The following is a 14,775-nucleotide window of genomic DNA, read 5'->3' as shown; positions in this document are numbered from 1 at the left end:
TCTCCCAGCAGGACCGGAAAAAGAAATTATGTCCTGCCCGGCCCGTCATCTCGTCTCGTGGTGTTGGCAACCGCCGGGCATTGTGTCGAGCGGGCCCCTGAAGAGGTCAGGCCCCGGCGCTTCATTCCTGGCTACCTCCCAGTGCAACTGTCTTCCGCCGCACCGGCAGGCAGAACGCTCCGTAACTAACACGCCCTCAACAAACCAATTCAATTGTTCGTGGGGCGTTCTGTTCTTTCTACGTTCATCTTTCATGGAGCTTTTTATTGCCTTGAGAAGCATTACGCTTTTGCTGTAATTAGTTAATAAGCGATTGTTATGCTTAAAATCATCCTCATAGCCTCCTCATAGTGGTTCGAGCTGATCATATGGAGATCAGACTTTAATATCGCAATTGCAATGTGCTCCCTAAAGTCAATAATTAAAAAGGTGATTAAAATACCTCCATGAATTAGTCCCCTAACTGAGAAAAAATATGGTTTCCTAGTAGCAGTCCCGTCGAGTAATCCAATCCAATCCAATCCCTTATTGCTAGATACAAGGTAGAGTGACAGTAACGGGGGCCCCTGTAGCAGAGCTAGAGGAGGGGCCACCCAGGGTTAAATAAAATGTGTGGAACAACTGCTAGGAAAAATGCACATGGAACAAACAGAATGAAAGCAAGTAACGTGGGCACTACACGCGAGCGATAACACTGTGAGTTGAGATCTGATGCACTCGAATAAGAGTGGAAGAGGAACTGACAAAGGAAAACAACGAGTACAGGCAACTGAAGTGAGCAACTAACAAATAAAGAAAATAAGAAACGGTCAACAAGAACAAAAATAAAAATAAATGAGAATGAGGGATTAATGAGGTAGCTGTAGATGTGAACTAGCGCTCTGTGACTAAGCCACCGTCATCAAGAGATGATGCTTCAGGGCATGACGGAAACGATGTAATGAAGGAATGTCCTTCAAATGGATAGGTAATGAATTCCATAGAGTGACTGATGTGAAACTGAACATTTCTTTCCCATTGTTAGTTTTAACTCGGCGCAAGAGATAATTGCGAGAATGAGAAAACCTGGTGGGGGAACTAGTAAGTGATGGCATTAGTCTTACGTGACGTAAATGGATGTCCAGTTTTAAATACCTAAAGAAAAGCAAGACTGAAACAGTGCTGGAAGTGGTAGTATTTGAAGGGTATTAAACAGCTGACGACAACTACCAGAGGGAGGAGTGAAAGCCAAAAGCAGAGCGACGACAAATATTGGTAATATGAGAGAGAAATCAATGCCACCATAATTTGGAGAATGTGGAGAAATTAAGGTGACCAATCGGACAAAAGTAAAAGTGTCCTAAGGCAACTACCCTTGTTATGAACATTTGTTTCGCCTAAAAAGAAACATCCTGTATTTGTAAATATGGCAGTCGGCGAAAAAGCTTACCGTTATTTCCCACCATGCTCATAAGATATTTGGGTCCATATTACAGACTTGACCTTTTTTATACATCCACAACTGTGAGCTCGTTATGCCTTACAGATTTCCCTAGCGCTTTGTCTCCTTGTTGTTACGCACTATGTAAACTGCGTTGGCTTCCATTCGCTTTCTCTTGCTATATGTTCCACTGCGTTCATTTCACCTGATCAAGTGCAGATTCTGCATCAAAACTCTGTTTGAATTTTATTTTGACTACCTCACTCAGGATGGCCCAAAATAGGCTGCCGTGTGTTGTAACACCCGGAGTGTTATCCCGGGTATTGTTCTCAAAATTTTCCTCAACCATTAGCGGCCAAGGAAAACGCACAATACAACTCGCCCTTGACGTAACCTGCATAATGAAAGACGGACGGTAATAGCACCTTATTCCAAGGACCTGAATGTTTCATTTAGACACCATGATCGGAGCGAGTTGGATCTTGATTGAATTCGCAGTGGTCGCAGCTTTTGGTGTGACTGCTTTTGGCTACTATATCCGACGTACCGTCAAATGCGTCAGTCAGCGGACTCTCCCAGGCCGCGTTGCGATCGTAACTGGCGCCAGCAGCGGAATCGGATTCGAAATTGCTTGCGGTCTCGCACATCGTCGTCTTCGTGTGATTCTGGCATGCCGTAACGTACAGCGGGCTCAAGAAGCTGCCAAAAAAATCCGCCAGACAACAGGGTGGAACGATGTAGTGATTAGACAGCTGGACTTGTGCTCCTTCAAGTCGGTGCGGAACTTCGCAGAGGAGATTCTAGAGGAGGAATCTCGACTGGATGTGCTCATAAACAACGCGGCAATTGTGCCTAAGAAGCCAGAGCTGACAGAAGATGGCTTGGACGTCCAGTTTCAGACAAATTACTTGGGACCCTTCTTACTTACTAGGCTTTTGATGCCCATTTTGGAGAAGACCGCACCGTCAAGGGTTGTTAACTTGTCTTCGTATTTGTACAGGGTAAGTTAAGGTAGGATTCATTGAGATTAATTGCGGAAGTCTGTCATGTACTTGGGGAAGAACGTTTACCGAGTGTTAAGAGCGAAGCATGATCAGCTCGGAGCACTTGCTCTCCTGCGTAGGAAATACGTAACCTGAAACAAACTAATTACTCGAGAAAATCACTAAGTGTCGGCACGTTCTTTTTTTCTTGGATAGCTTTTGCAGAGGGTGATTTCCAAGTAAAATGGAAAAGTAAGGAGTCACTCAGATCCTGGCGGATGTTGTGAAACACCCGGTATAACCGTAGGCAGGACAGGGTACCAACATAATCGGCTGTGAATTTAATTACACGGTGAATCCGAGTATGGCAGAAAGTTTCATGTTTGGGTGTCGATCCTGCAAGATGCGTGACACAGATATTCGTATAGCACATAATTAGTTGCATTGTGTAGCCTCTCTCGTGGCGTTTCGCACGTATTCGGTTTGAAAGACATTCCATTCGAAATTGGAATTTCACATAGGATTCGGAATGCGGATCGAGTTATTCGCACCTTGCTTTTATCGCTTGTTTCGTAGCTGCAGTGCGCTGTGTATATTACTATACCATGCTGATGATTAGTAAATCGTTGCTCCATGCCAAAGAGCTGAACACAAGCATTTATTGGCGCTGCTGTTACCGCCAGAGTTGTCGTGTTGAAAACCGATTGGGAGTCATTTTCGCTGACCGAAAATTATTCTCGGGTGACGTCATTCCCTATGTCAGTGGTTCCCAAACTTCGTAGCTCCGTGGCCCATGAAAATATACACGACCAGATGACTTGAAATCTCAGCGCATGAGCATTAGCCAAAACGATATAAAGTTAGCACAACGGCATGCTTCGCTCACCGACAACGCACGCGAACGCTTTTCTTAGGTTTTTGGCGTGAAGGGTCCGCGATAGACATAGATGCTGTGGCCGTAGCCAGGGGAGGGGGTCCAAACCCCCCGAAATCATACCTTTGGTAGTGCATTTGGGAAATGAGGGCAGAATCCTCCATCCCCATTCAAAGTCCCCATAGAACCCACCCCCGAACTATTTTCAGGCTACCACACTAGATTTTGGCCCCCGTGCGCGAGTGAAATGAAAGCGAGGCTATGTGATGCATCGAAAGCGTCGCGTATTCCGCATGAAAGCGCATTTATTACGAGAAACCTTGGAGTCTGCTGATGGCTTTTTAATTTGCGACGTCTCTAACTAAGTGGCGTTGGCAGGGCGCGCACCACTTCATGGACAACTAGCACGGCAAGGCAACGCAATGCAATCTGGACAGATCCACGTGACCATAAAAATGGCTGCGCCCAGCTGTTTCTTTTTAAATTCTGCGCGGTGCTAACGCCGCGCCGCGAAGCAACTGTGGCTATGAGCGACGCACAGACAGATGGAGAGAGGACAAGAGGAAGAAGTGGGGGTTTCTATGCTTCCTGGGGAACTGTGGAAAGTCTGCCCAAAACCCAGGCCAGTGGAAGGCGATCATCCTAACCACCACGCCACGGGTGCGACTGCCATATCCGTGCGTCGGCTTTGTAACGTGAATTGAGATTTACACGGTTTCAGACCAGACTTTTTTATCTGTACCAGTCTGTCTGTACAAGTGTCTTGTTTTTAAACAGGTCGCCATTCACAACAAACGACGCCGGTGCTCAGCGGATGTGAATTCGCAACAACTACGTCGAGTAAGAACTTACACCAGCAAAGTCCGTTCATCTAATGATAACAAAAAAGAAAAAAGTCAGTCAGCGCCAATAAACAAGATCACCTGACATGGACGAGATGGCAGTTTCGCCACAAGCGACCGCTTGAGGTCGTGGTTAAAAAAATCTTTACCTTGTTTTTATCCCTGTGACGTGCACAGCTCAACGCAGGAATGTGTGTGTTATGTCTGCATTCATCCGTGATGCGCTGTGTACATTTTCAAACTTAAAATGCCTCAGCTATTATTGAAAGAAACGCGCTAATTATGGTACAGACATGAAAAACGTTTATGTCGTGAGTTTAGTTGAACGGCATATAACATACGGCAGAGAACCGCCTAATGGATTTCAGGAGCGTGGATTCTTAAATGATTTACTTCAGCGGATGGATTTTGACGAGCGAAATTTCAAGTGATTTTTTTTGTTTTAATTTTGAAGGGGTTGTGAAACTACTGTCAGTCAATTGAACATAACGCCAGCAAAAAAAAATACGCGACATGGTAAATTGTTAAAGTTTCTAAAAAGTTTGAGAGCAAAACAACTTTTACAAAAGCAGGAAAGTTAAAGCATTGCTATATCATGAGTGGCTGAACATAAAAAAAAAATATATGTTGAATACGACAGCAGCCCATCAGTCTACCTATCTTCTAATATTAATCAGCATGATGTAAAACACTGAGACACGAAGGTCTGGCTGACCTCTCCTTGCGTGGACGCCACCTCCTGTTTATTAAACTTATATATACCCCCCCCCCCCCCTGAGACACGAAAGGACAGACCCAAACACGAAGTCTCAAAAGTCTCACGTTCTCTCTCTCAAGGCTCTCTCTGTCCTTTCGTGTTCCCTAGTCTCGGGGTTTTACATCATGCATCATCTTCACCAGCTCGCTTGCTTCCTAGCCATTTTTTCATTAATCAGCTTGTTTCGAGGGACAAATCAGGAAAGATTGACGGCAGAATCGTAAACAACAAAGAGAAATAACCAACCAAAAAGGTTGAAAGAAGAACTCTGAGCGAAAGCAAATATTGGCACCTAGAGTTGAGTAATAAAGCCTTTGTTTTGTTAGCTGAGTGCCCTGCGCGTCTTCTGTCGTCTGCAACGAGATTTTTTACGATTTTATCTGTGAAACCATTCCCAAACTTTGTTGTAATGTTGTGAACATTCATTTATGTGCACTAAACATGCACATCAAAACGCTATGTTTCTACGGCCCTCTGTTACGAATATCTAGTTTTCTGTTTCCGTGACGAGATGACGTAGGCGCCCGGTATGATAACCTTTGAGTAGTTCGAGCAAGCGTGCACTTATACCGTTTGTCAGCGGACGTCCACCGTCGGGTGCTTGAAGAAATCGCAGTTTTAAACCCAACAGTTAAAAAGCCATTCAAATGAGCAATGTCGGACTTTGCGTGTTGAATCCATTAGACTATGAAGCAGAGCGATACATTTAGTGGGCTGCATATGATTTCTCACATCCTTCAAGCTTTTATTTCAGCATACACCACCAGATCGCACGGCCCCGCTTGTGACAAAGTTGCATAATTTCCTTTTAAGCTGACTAAGCTTACATATTAGGACATGAGTGAACCGGATTCATCGCGTGGGTCACATGATTCGTATACATATTCGGTAAAAGCAAGAACTTTTTTCCAGATGGGCCGCCTTCAGGTGGATTCCGATGACTTTGGACGAGCTCCTCAACACAGACTTGTCACCTATGCGGCGAGCAAGTTAGCGCTTGTGATATTTACACGAGAGTTGGCCAGGCGTTCAAAAAGGGTGCTGGTTGTCTCTTGCACGCCGGGCACAAGCAATACCAACATCGCCAGGGACGTCCCCTGGATACTACGAAACACGGTGGGACGCATAGCTGCCAATTTCTTCCGCACTGCCGAACAAGGGGCACAGACGCCGCTGCATCTCGCCGTCGACGAACATTTAGAACAGGTGTGGCCCACGGGACAGTACTTTGTCGACTGTGCTCCTGAACCCTTAGCATCTGTCGCCACACCAACTGACGAAGTCGCTCAAAGGCTGTGGGACATGAGCGAGAAACTAACGGCCCTTTAGATTGGAATCAATCGCGGCCGCCTCTCCCACGATATGACAATCGCCGCAATATCAAAGCTGAGTTGATGCGTTTGGTGTGAGGCTCGCCTCCACAACGGCGACATTCGACGGCATCAACGTGGTCAGCAATATGGCTGGCTTGCGATGACACACATCCTACTTCTCGTCATATCATCGCCCTATGGGGTCTGTACAGTGGCACCCAATAAATGATTTTTACGCGCACAACCTCCTTTCGATGTTGGGGTTTCGTTTTCTCAGTAGCACTTTGCTCCAAGTATATACTGCACCCCAACAGCGGTGGTACAACGATGTAGTATACCTTTGAACCAGCTTGATTCAGACGTCTGACGAGAAGATCCCCACTTTCCCATTTTCTTTGAGCGGCGCTCCCTCCTTGTTCCCCTTGCACGCATGCGCCCCTTGGAGAAGTGGCGCTAGTATCGTCGACGCCGAACTACAGGTGAGCGCGGGCGGCGATCGTTAGCTCAAGTTGCCCCCTATGATTTTGACGTGTCTCCTCTTGAGCAATCAAGAAATCAGAATGGAGGATCGTGGAATGCCTCATCTATGGATTACCCGACGACACAAGAAAATCATGTTGCTTGGAAATCAATGTTTCAGTGAGCGTTTTTCGTAATACAATCATTTTCGCGGGACTCTGGGTTAATGTAACAGAAATTGTATGGATGAGGAATAACCGCGGGTGTTTAACAAAGAACTGGGATTGTGTGTGTGTCTTGGAACAAGTGACGGATACTGGCCCAGTGTGGGGGGCCCAGCCTCCTCGGTCGCAGTGGATCTGCGGCCGAGGTGGATGAAGGTCCTGCTCTGCCCACCACGTGAGTACTTCCTTTTATTCCCGTTATTCTGTGTCGGCACAATATTTCTTACTAGGGCCATCTCTGTTATGCCAAAATGTTCTCTCCAGTGAACTAAAATAATTGAGGTCCCCTTTTTAAAAAACGGGAAATGCGTTTTCCTGCATCTCGACCGAAACCATTTCGAAGCTTCATCCCTCGACCGGAGCAGCCTACACGATCATATAGTTGATTCATCGTCAGGCGGTTCCAGTAGATCGACCCGGTTTCAAATTCCGCATGACGATCTTCACAGCCGGTCGAAATGACGCGTTTTTGTGCACTATAACCAGCGTTTGCTGCAGTGCATTTTCTGTGCGGCGCTATGTGAACCCACTATGCGACGCTTTATATACAAAAACTGTCTTTTCTATGTTGTCCTCGAACGAGAGTTTTATTCGCAGTCGTCACGCATGGTTCCCATCGATTGATTTCACCAAGGACGGAACCAGGCTTAGACATTGACTCGAGTAACTAAACGTTTTCGAGAATAGCGTTTTAGGGAAAATGGCGACGTGTTACGTTTTCGCGAAACCCCATTTAGAGAGTGACGTTTTAGCCAAGTGGGACGACGGATTCAGTTTCGTGTTTGTTCATTTCCTCTTTTGAGATACCTAAGAACGTATACCTGTTTATGGGAACAACAACTTTATTGTGAGATGTTGAATGACCTGTTTATGTAACTCCTAAAAGTGGTATCCTAAGCCTATATGAGGATGCGAGGTTGTTTACGAATGGTGTGTCAAAGTGAACAATAAGGGATTTGTATGTCCAAAGGCGTAATCAGGAGCTCTCCCAGTTGTCTACGTTCGCTATACGATTCGGTTTCACTCGTTCCACCGGCCGATCTTTTCTTTTTTTTTCGCGGAGTGTATTCTGCGTATCGTTTACATGGTGCTGCACCATCTCTGAAACAGGGAGATTCCTTTCGAATTTGTATTCCCATCTGAGCGGCCTATAATATGAGACGAAAAATAAGTTTACGGATGGAAGCCTTAAAAGCGCGCCCCATAAGTGCAACTCAAACAACAAAAACAAAATGAAATTTGTCGATGTCAAGTTTGATATCACAACATACGTGACTATTTTTATTAAGAAGTGGGACTAATTAGTGGAAACTAATTGAGGCTTCCATTCGGAAGCTTAATTTTGGACTTACGGTATATTGTAGGCAGGGAAATACAATGGTAAACATCTTAGTCGGGGCGGTGTATCTCCACTTCGTAGAGATACTGAAAGAAAGAAACGCGAGAAAGCCAATTTTTCATTGAGTCCTTGCTGCGAGGCGCGGAGGCGGGGGTTGGACACGAGGAAAAGAGAAGCGTCGTCTGTTCAGCAGACGAAACGAGAACATTTGCGCGTCATTTGAAATAAATGCTTTCGGACGAGAATTGCTGCAAAATATTTGCATTCTAACGCAATGAAAGCACACATTGTCCACGAAATATGGACACTCTTCTAGCAGTGAATTCAATGAATCCGAGACAAATGAAAGACAAACGCCAACCAACCAAAGACAAACGCGCAGACACACAACCTATTGTCGAACACTGAGTACAATAAAGGTTGTATCTATGATGAAACCGAAACCAAAACTTGATTCGCGAGAACGGTGTTCCCTATAAAACGTGCCCCCTATTCGCTCTGGCGGCCTCAGCACACCTGGGCTGCAGCAAACTTTTGCCAAACCCGGACGACGCCGACAGGCAAACGTCCGTTCAGCAGCTTGTTGAACTGCGCCACCCTGGGATACGGGATATCATGCACCATCATCGCCGCCTTCCTCCCATGAAAAATCTTCCTCGAAGCATACAGACCATGCTGCATAGGCTACTCCTTGGTTCTGCGTTCACTAACTCTCAACTATTCAAGATCGGCTTTAGGGGTGACGCCTCCTGTGGCCATTGTCAACAACCTGAAACAATCCAACACATCCTGCGAGACTGCCGAGCGTACCATCATGCGCGCGTAGCCCATCCCCCTCGCTCCACCTCGGGCCGGACATCCTCTACCCCGGTGGTTCTTCTGCCGAACGTTCCGCTAAAACAAGAAACCTTATTCTGTTCCTGCAGAAGGCAGGTCTTGCTCAACGACCCGTCTAATACCGACGAACTTATGCACCCTCTACGCACCTCCACCCTTCATCCTTTATCATCCACCCGTCCTTCCTTCTTTCTTTCGTTTCTTTTTTTTTTTGCTATAGTCGTGACGACGCCCATTTCTGTGTGGCCAACGACGGCGAACCGATCCTGCCGTTACCCCTGCCCTCTATTCGCTGAAACGGACAAAACGAGCCTTCCTTTCGCTGAAACACAATTCGCTAAAGTGTAACCACCTCTATAAAACGTTATTCTCGAGGCCAGGCTCGCTAAGCTGTGTAGGGGAACCACCAGAAGCAGGCAAGCAAGAGGAAGTCTCTCGATGGTGTATTTGCTAACCGAGTGGTTGTTGTGTCCCGAGCAGCTCTATCCGGAAGACGAATTGTACTCATCCTAGTCGCGTTATATGTCATTCAGTAACGGTGGAAACCATCTTCACGAGCTTCTTGATGTTGTTTTCCGATCATGTTGCCCACTTGCTGTCTGTCACTTCTAGAACAACAGTAGTGAGCAGCTCATCTGCATACGCTAATTAAATAAAGCTCTTTACTCTGAAATTTTACTTCGTACGGGCTACGGGAAAAAAGGGCTAAAGATAATCGCGCCTATTTGGCGGGTTTTTACATTCCAGGCAGAATTTAGGAGTTTTTTCTTTCTTCAACGCATACACCAATACGTACAATTCTCACGTGTAATAAATCGAACATGTAGAGCCACCTATGACAATGATAAAGTTTCAAGCGCACTGGAGCAACGCGTCCCTGAGACAGGCGGCGTCTTGCCCCGCGTCTCATCTTGCCCCACCTTACCCTAATGCACAGACAAATGGTGTTATCTCAAAATGCTCTTGCTCTAGTGTCAAGGCTCCAGTAAATTAGAAAATGTCGTGTAGCGTCAACAGATAATTGAAAATCGTGATTACACTGCCATCACTGAATGCTGGCGTAGTTTCTTTTTGAGAACGTGTGCAGTAGGACGCGGTGCTAATTGGATGGTTCATTTGCAAGCGCCGAAGACGAAGCTATTGAAGCAGGGTTTTCTCTTATGAGAACCCCCTCCCCCCAGGCAAACATCAGCGTGAATTTTGTTAGCATAATAAGCCAGGAGAACTGATCACCAAGAAAGGAGAGTGTACGCCAGTAGGTAATATCGAACGAAGTGACAGATAGTGAATCAAGGCTCTTCTTTGGGCAAGTTGCTGTAACATCTTGAGTTTCAACTGCGCTAATTAAGAGAAGGAGCCCCCAGCGTTATTCGCCTCCCGGAGGACACAAGAGTTGACGATGATACACTCAACAGGAAGAACTCTCCACTGTGATGCAGGTTTCCTGCCGCCGTTCTCCATTTCGAAAGAAAGCGGATGAAAGTTGTCTTTAGGAATGACCTTCCAATTCGCACAAGCCTTTAGGTCTCTTGAACACTGCACTCCATTTACTCTGGGAAGCGTCTAACGCCATTTACCCCATGTGTGGGACAATTGGGAGCAACAAATTGTGTGCTTGCCATGCTTATTCTTCCATTGCCTTCCGTACTCGTCATCTTTTACTTGTCTTCCTTCTGCATGGTGTTCACCAGGAAATGTAGGGTTCGACGACTCATGCAACATACCTTTCATGGTCTTGTTCCTACCACGTGTGAAAACAACAAGTATTCTTGTACTTGTCTTCCTTCTGCATGGTGTTCACCAGGAAATGGAGGGTTCGACGACTCATGCAACATGTCTTCCATGGTCTTGTTCCTACCACGTGTGAAAAGAACAAGTATATTCTTGTACCTGTCTTCCTTCTGCATGGTGTTCACAAGGAAATGGAGGATTCGACGACTCATGCAACATGTCTTTCATGGTCTTGTTCTCACCACGTGTGAAAAGAACAAGCATTCTTGTACGTACATGTCTTCCTTCTGCATGGCGTTCACCAGGAAATGGAGGGTTCGACGACGAAAGCAACATGTCTTTCATGGTCTTGTTCCTACCACGTGTGAAAAGAACAAGCATTCTTGTACGTACATGTCTTCCTTCTGCATGGCGTTCACCAGGAAATGGAGGATTCGACGACTCATGCAACATGTCTTTCATGGTCTTGTTCTCACCACGTGTGAAAAGAACAAGCATTCTTGTACGTACATGTCTTCCTTCTGCATGGCGTTCACCAGGAAATGGAGGGTTCGACGACTAAAGCAACATGTCTTCCATGGTCTTGTTCCTACCACGTGTGAAAAGAACAAGTATATTCTTGTACCTGTCTTCCTTCCGCATGGTGTTCACAAGGAAATGGAGGATTCGACGACTCATGCAACATGTCTTTCATGGTCTTGTTCTCACCACGTGTGAAAAGAACAAGCATTCTTGTACGTACATGTCTTCATTCTGCATGGCGTTCACCAGGAAATGGAGGGTTCGACGACTAATGCAACATGTCTTCCATGGTCTTGTTCCTACCACGTGTGAAAAGAACAAGTATATTCTTGTACCTGTCTTCCTTCTGCATGGTGTTCACAAGGAAATGGAGGATTCGACGACTCATGCAACATGTCTTTCATGGTCTTGTTCTCACCACGTGTGAAAAGAACAAGCATTCTTGTACGTACATGTCTTCCTTCTGCATGGCGTTCACCAGGAAATGGAGGGTTCGACGACTAATGCAACATGTCTTCCATGGTCTTGTTCCTACCACGTGTGAAAAGAACAAGTATATTCTTGTACCTGTCTTCCTTCTGCATGGTGTTCACAAGGAAATGCAGGATTCGACGACTCATGCAACATGTCTTTCATGGTCTTGTTCTCACCACGTGTGAAAAGAACAAGCATTCTTGTACGTACATGTCATCCTTCTCCATGGCGTTCACCAGGAAATGGAGGGTTCGACGACTAATGCAACATGTCTTCCATGGTCTTGTTCCCACCACGTGTGAAAAGAACAAGTATATTCTTGTACCTGTCTTCCTTCTGCATGGTGTTCACAAGGAAATGGAGGATTCGACGACTCATGCAACATGTCTTTCATGGTCTTGTTCTCACCACGTGTGAAAAGAACAAGCATTCTTGTACGTACATGTCTTCCTTCTGCATGGCGTTAACCAGGAAATGGAGGGTTCGACGACTAATGCAACATGTCTTCTATGGCCTTGTTCCAACCACGTGTGAAAAGAACAAGCATTCTTGTACTTGTCTTCCTTCTGCATGGTGTTCACCAGTAAATGTAGGGTTCGACGACTCATGCAACATGCCTTTCATGGTCTTGTTCCTACCACGTATGAAAAGAAGAAGTATATTCTTGTACCTGTCTTCCTTCTGCATGGTGTTCACCAGGAAATGGAGGGTTCGACGACTCATGCAACATGTCTTCCATGGTCTTGTTCCTACCACGTGTGAAAACAACAAGTATTGTACTTGTCTTTCTTCTGCATGGTGTTCACCAGGAAATGTAGGGTTCGACGACTCATGCAACATGCCTTTCATGGTCTTGTTCCTACCACGGGTGAAAAGAACAAGTATATTCCTGTACCTGTCTTCCTTCTGCATGGTGTTCACCAGGAAATGGAGGGTTCGACGACTCATGCAACATGTCTTTCATGGTCTTGTTCCTACCACGTGTGAAAACAACAAGTATTGTACTTGTCTTTCTTCTGCATGATGTTCACCAGGAAATGTAGGGTTCGACGACTCATGCAACATGCCTTTCATGGTCTTGGTCCTACCACGTGTGAAAAGAACAAGTATTATTTTATTTGTCTTCCTTCTGGATGGTGTTCACCAGGAAATGGAGGGTTCGACGACTCATGCAACACGCCTTTTATGGTCTTGTTCCTACCACGTGTGAAAAGAACAAGTATATTCTTGTGCCTGTCTTCCTTCTGCATGGTGTTCACCAGGAAATGTAGGGTTCGACGACTCATGCAACATGCCTTTTATGGTCTTGGTCCTACCACGTGTGAAAAGAACAAGTATTATTTTATTTGTCTTCCTTCTGGATGGTGTTCACCAGGAAATGTAGGGTTCGACGACTCATGCAACATGCCTTTCATGGTCTTGGTCCTACCACGTGTGAAAAGAACAAGTATTATTTTATTTGTCTTCCTTCTGGATGGTGTTCACCAGGAAATGGAGGGTTCGACGACTCATGCAACACGCCTTTTATGGTCTTGGTCCTACCACGTGTGAAAAGAACAAGTATCTTCTTGTAACTGTCTTCCTTCTGCATGGTGTTCACCAGGAAATGGAGGGTTCGACGACTCATGCAACATGTCTTCCATGGCCTTGTTCCTACCACGTGTGAAAAGAACAAGTATCTTCTTGTAACTGTCTTCCTTCTGCATGGTGTTCACCAGGAAATGTAGGGTTCGACGACGCATGCAACATGTCTTTCATGGTCTTGTTCCCACCAGGTGTGAAAAGAACAAGCATTCTTGTACATGTCTTCCTTCTGCATGGCGTTCACCAGGAAATGGAGGGTTCGACGACGACTAATGCAACATGTCGTCTATGGTCTTGTTCCAACCACGTGTGAAAAGAACAAGCATTCTTGTACATGTCTTCCTTCTGCATGGTGTTCACCAGGAAATGGAGGGTTCGACGACTCATGCAACATGTCTTCTATGGTCTTGTTCCTACCACGTGTGAAAAGAACAAGCATTCTTGTACATGTCTTCCTTCTGCATGGTGTTCACCACGAAATGGAGGGTTCGACGACTAATGCAACATGTCTTCTATGGTCTTGTTCCTACCACGTGTGAAAAGAACAAGCATTCTTGTACTTGTCTTCCTTCTGCATAGTGTTCACAAGAAAATGTGGGGTTCGACGACTCATGCAACATGTCTTGCATGGTCCTGTACCTATACCACATGTGAAAACAACGAATGACATTGCTTGAAAATTTAGCCCGTCTTTTCCCGAACTTGGAGCTTCCAGCTGTTGGAAAGCAAACCGAAACTCATCAATATGTGGGAATTAATCGGTACTCATGTAAAAAAGAAAGAAAGAAAAATCAATTGAAGGAGCGCACTACGAGAAATATGCGATCGACGGCATTTATCGAGAGGGGATTTCACCTGAAAATAAATTTAATTTTCTGAATTGAATTCCAAATTAAACTATCGTTTTCTTGTCAGCATCAGGAAGCGGGTTTTACGAGATCCACTACAAAATACGCTACATACTGGAATGGCTTGTGTGAGACGCCTGTCAAGGTATATCTAAACAGGTAGCGGAACTCCCATAGGCATCTGCGTCTTCAGAATGACGCCATGATGGAGACCGTCAGCGACATCCATCCGTTGCGCGGACGACTACGATTGTAAATAAATGACGTCAGAGTTGACGTCACTAGTATGAATAATAAGCAGTGGAAAATTAGCCATGGCGCGTTTACATACGGGCACTTTGTTTGCGTTGTATTCCGTTTTTCTTTTCCTGGCCGAACCATGCTAATCACCCAGGGGAACAATCCTGATGTGAACGTCGCTTCCTGTTTAACGCCAAAATTGTACAAACTCCGTATACACATACACACGGCACGGTACAGATATGCACGGATAAACAAGCCCATTGTGACATATGCGCCGGGGAGCAGCATACGGAAACGTACTCGGGTGGTAGATGATTTCGTATAT

General features: G+C 45.6%; 2 protein-coding genes across 2 annotated transcripts in view; both read left to right on the top strand.

Annotated features, from left to right (window-relative positions):
• The first annotated feature begins 1,881 nt into the window (after positions 1-1,881).
• On the top strand, positions 1,882-6,429 carry LOC135368041 (retinol dehydrogenase 14-like). Its single transcript, XM_064601121.1, has 2 exons — positions 1,882-2,421; positions 5,789-6,429. Exons 1-2 carry the CDS (start codon positions 1,882-1,884, stop codon positions 6,203-6,205), a joined length of 957 nt encoding a protein of 318 aa, XP_064457191.1. The 3' UTR covers positions 6,206-6,429.
• Positions 6,430-6,958: 529 nt separating this feature from the next.
• LOC135369101 (arrestin homolog) overlaps positions 6,959-14,775 on the top strand; it is a gene marked incomplete at its 5' end in the record, with an annotated part of 36,182 nt that continues 28,365 nt past the window's right edge. The window contains one exon of the mRNA XM_064602764.1: positions 6,959-7,047. Within this exon, the coding sequence (XP_064458834.1) occupies positions 6,959-7,047 (89 nt within the window). The remainder of the gene's footprint in view (positions 7,048-14,775) is intronic.

This window comes from Ornithodoros turicata, chromosome 9, assembly GCF_037126465.1.
Source record: "Ornithodoros turicata isolate Travis chromosome 9, ASM3712646v1, whole genome shotgun sequence".
NCBI classification, from domain to species: Eukaryota; Metazoa; Arthropoda; class Arachnida; order Ixodida; family Argasidae; genus Ornithodoros; species Ornithodoros turicata.
The sequence above is the reverse complement of the archived record's forward strand: the minus strand, read 5'-3'. Positions and strand labels throughout refer to the sequence as shown.

Bases quoted from the DNA above. Each gene is read 5' to 3' on its own strand.
- LOC135368041 (XM_064601121.1), top strand. From the start codon at position 1,882: ATGATCGGAGCGAGTTGGATCTTGATTGAATTCGCAGTGGTCGCAGCT. The intron at 2,422-5,788 runs GTAAGTTAAGGT...ACTTTTTTCCAG, and splicing joins TGTCTTCGTATTTGTACAGG to ATGGGCCGCCTTCAGGTGGA.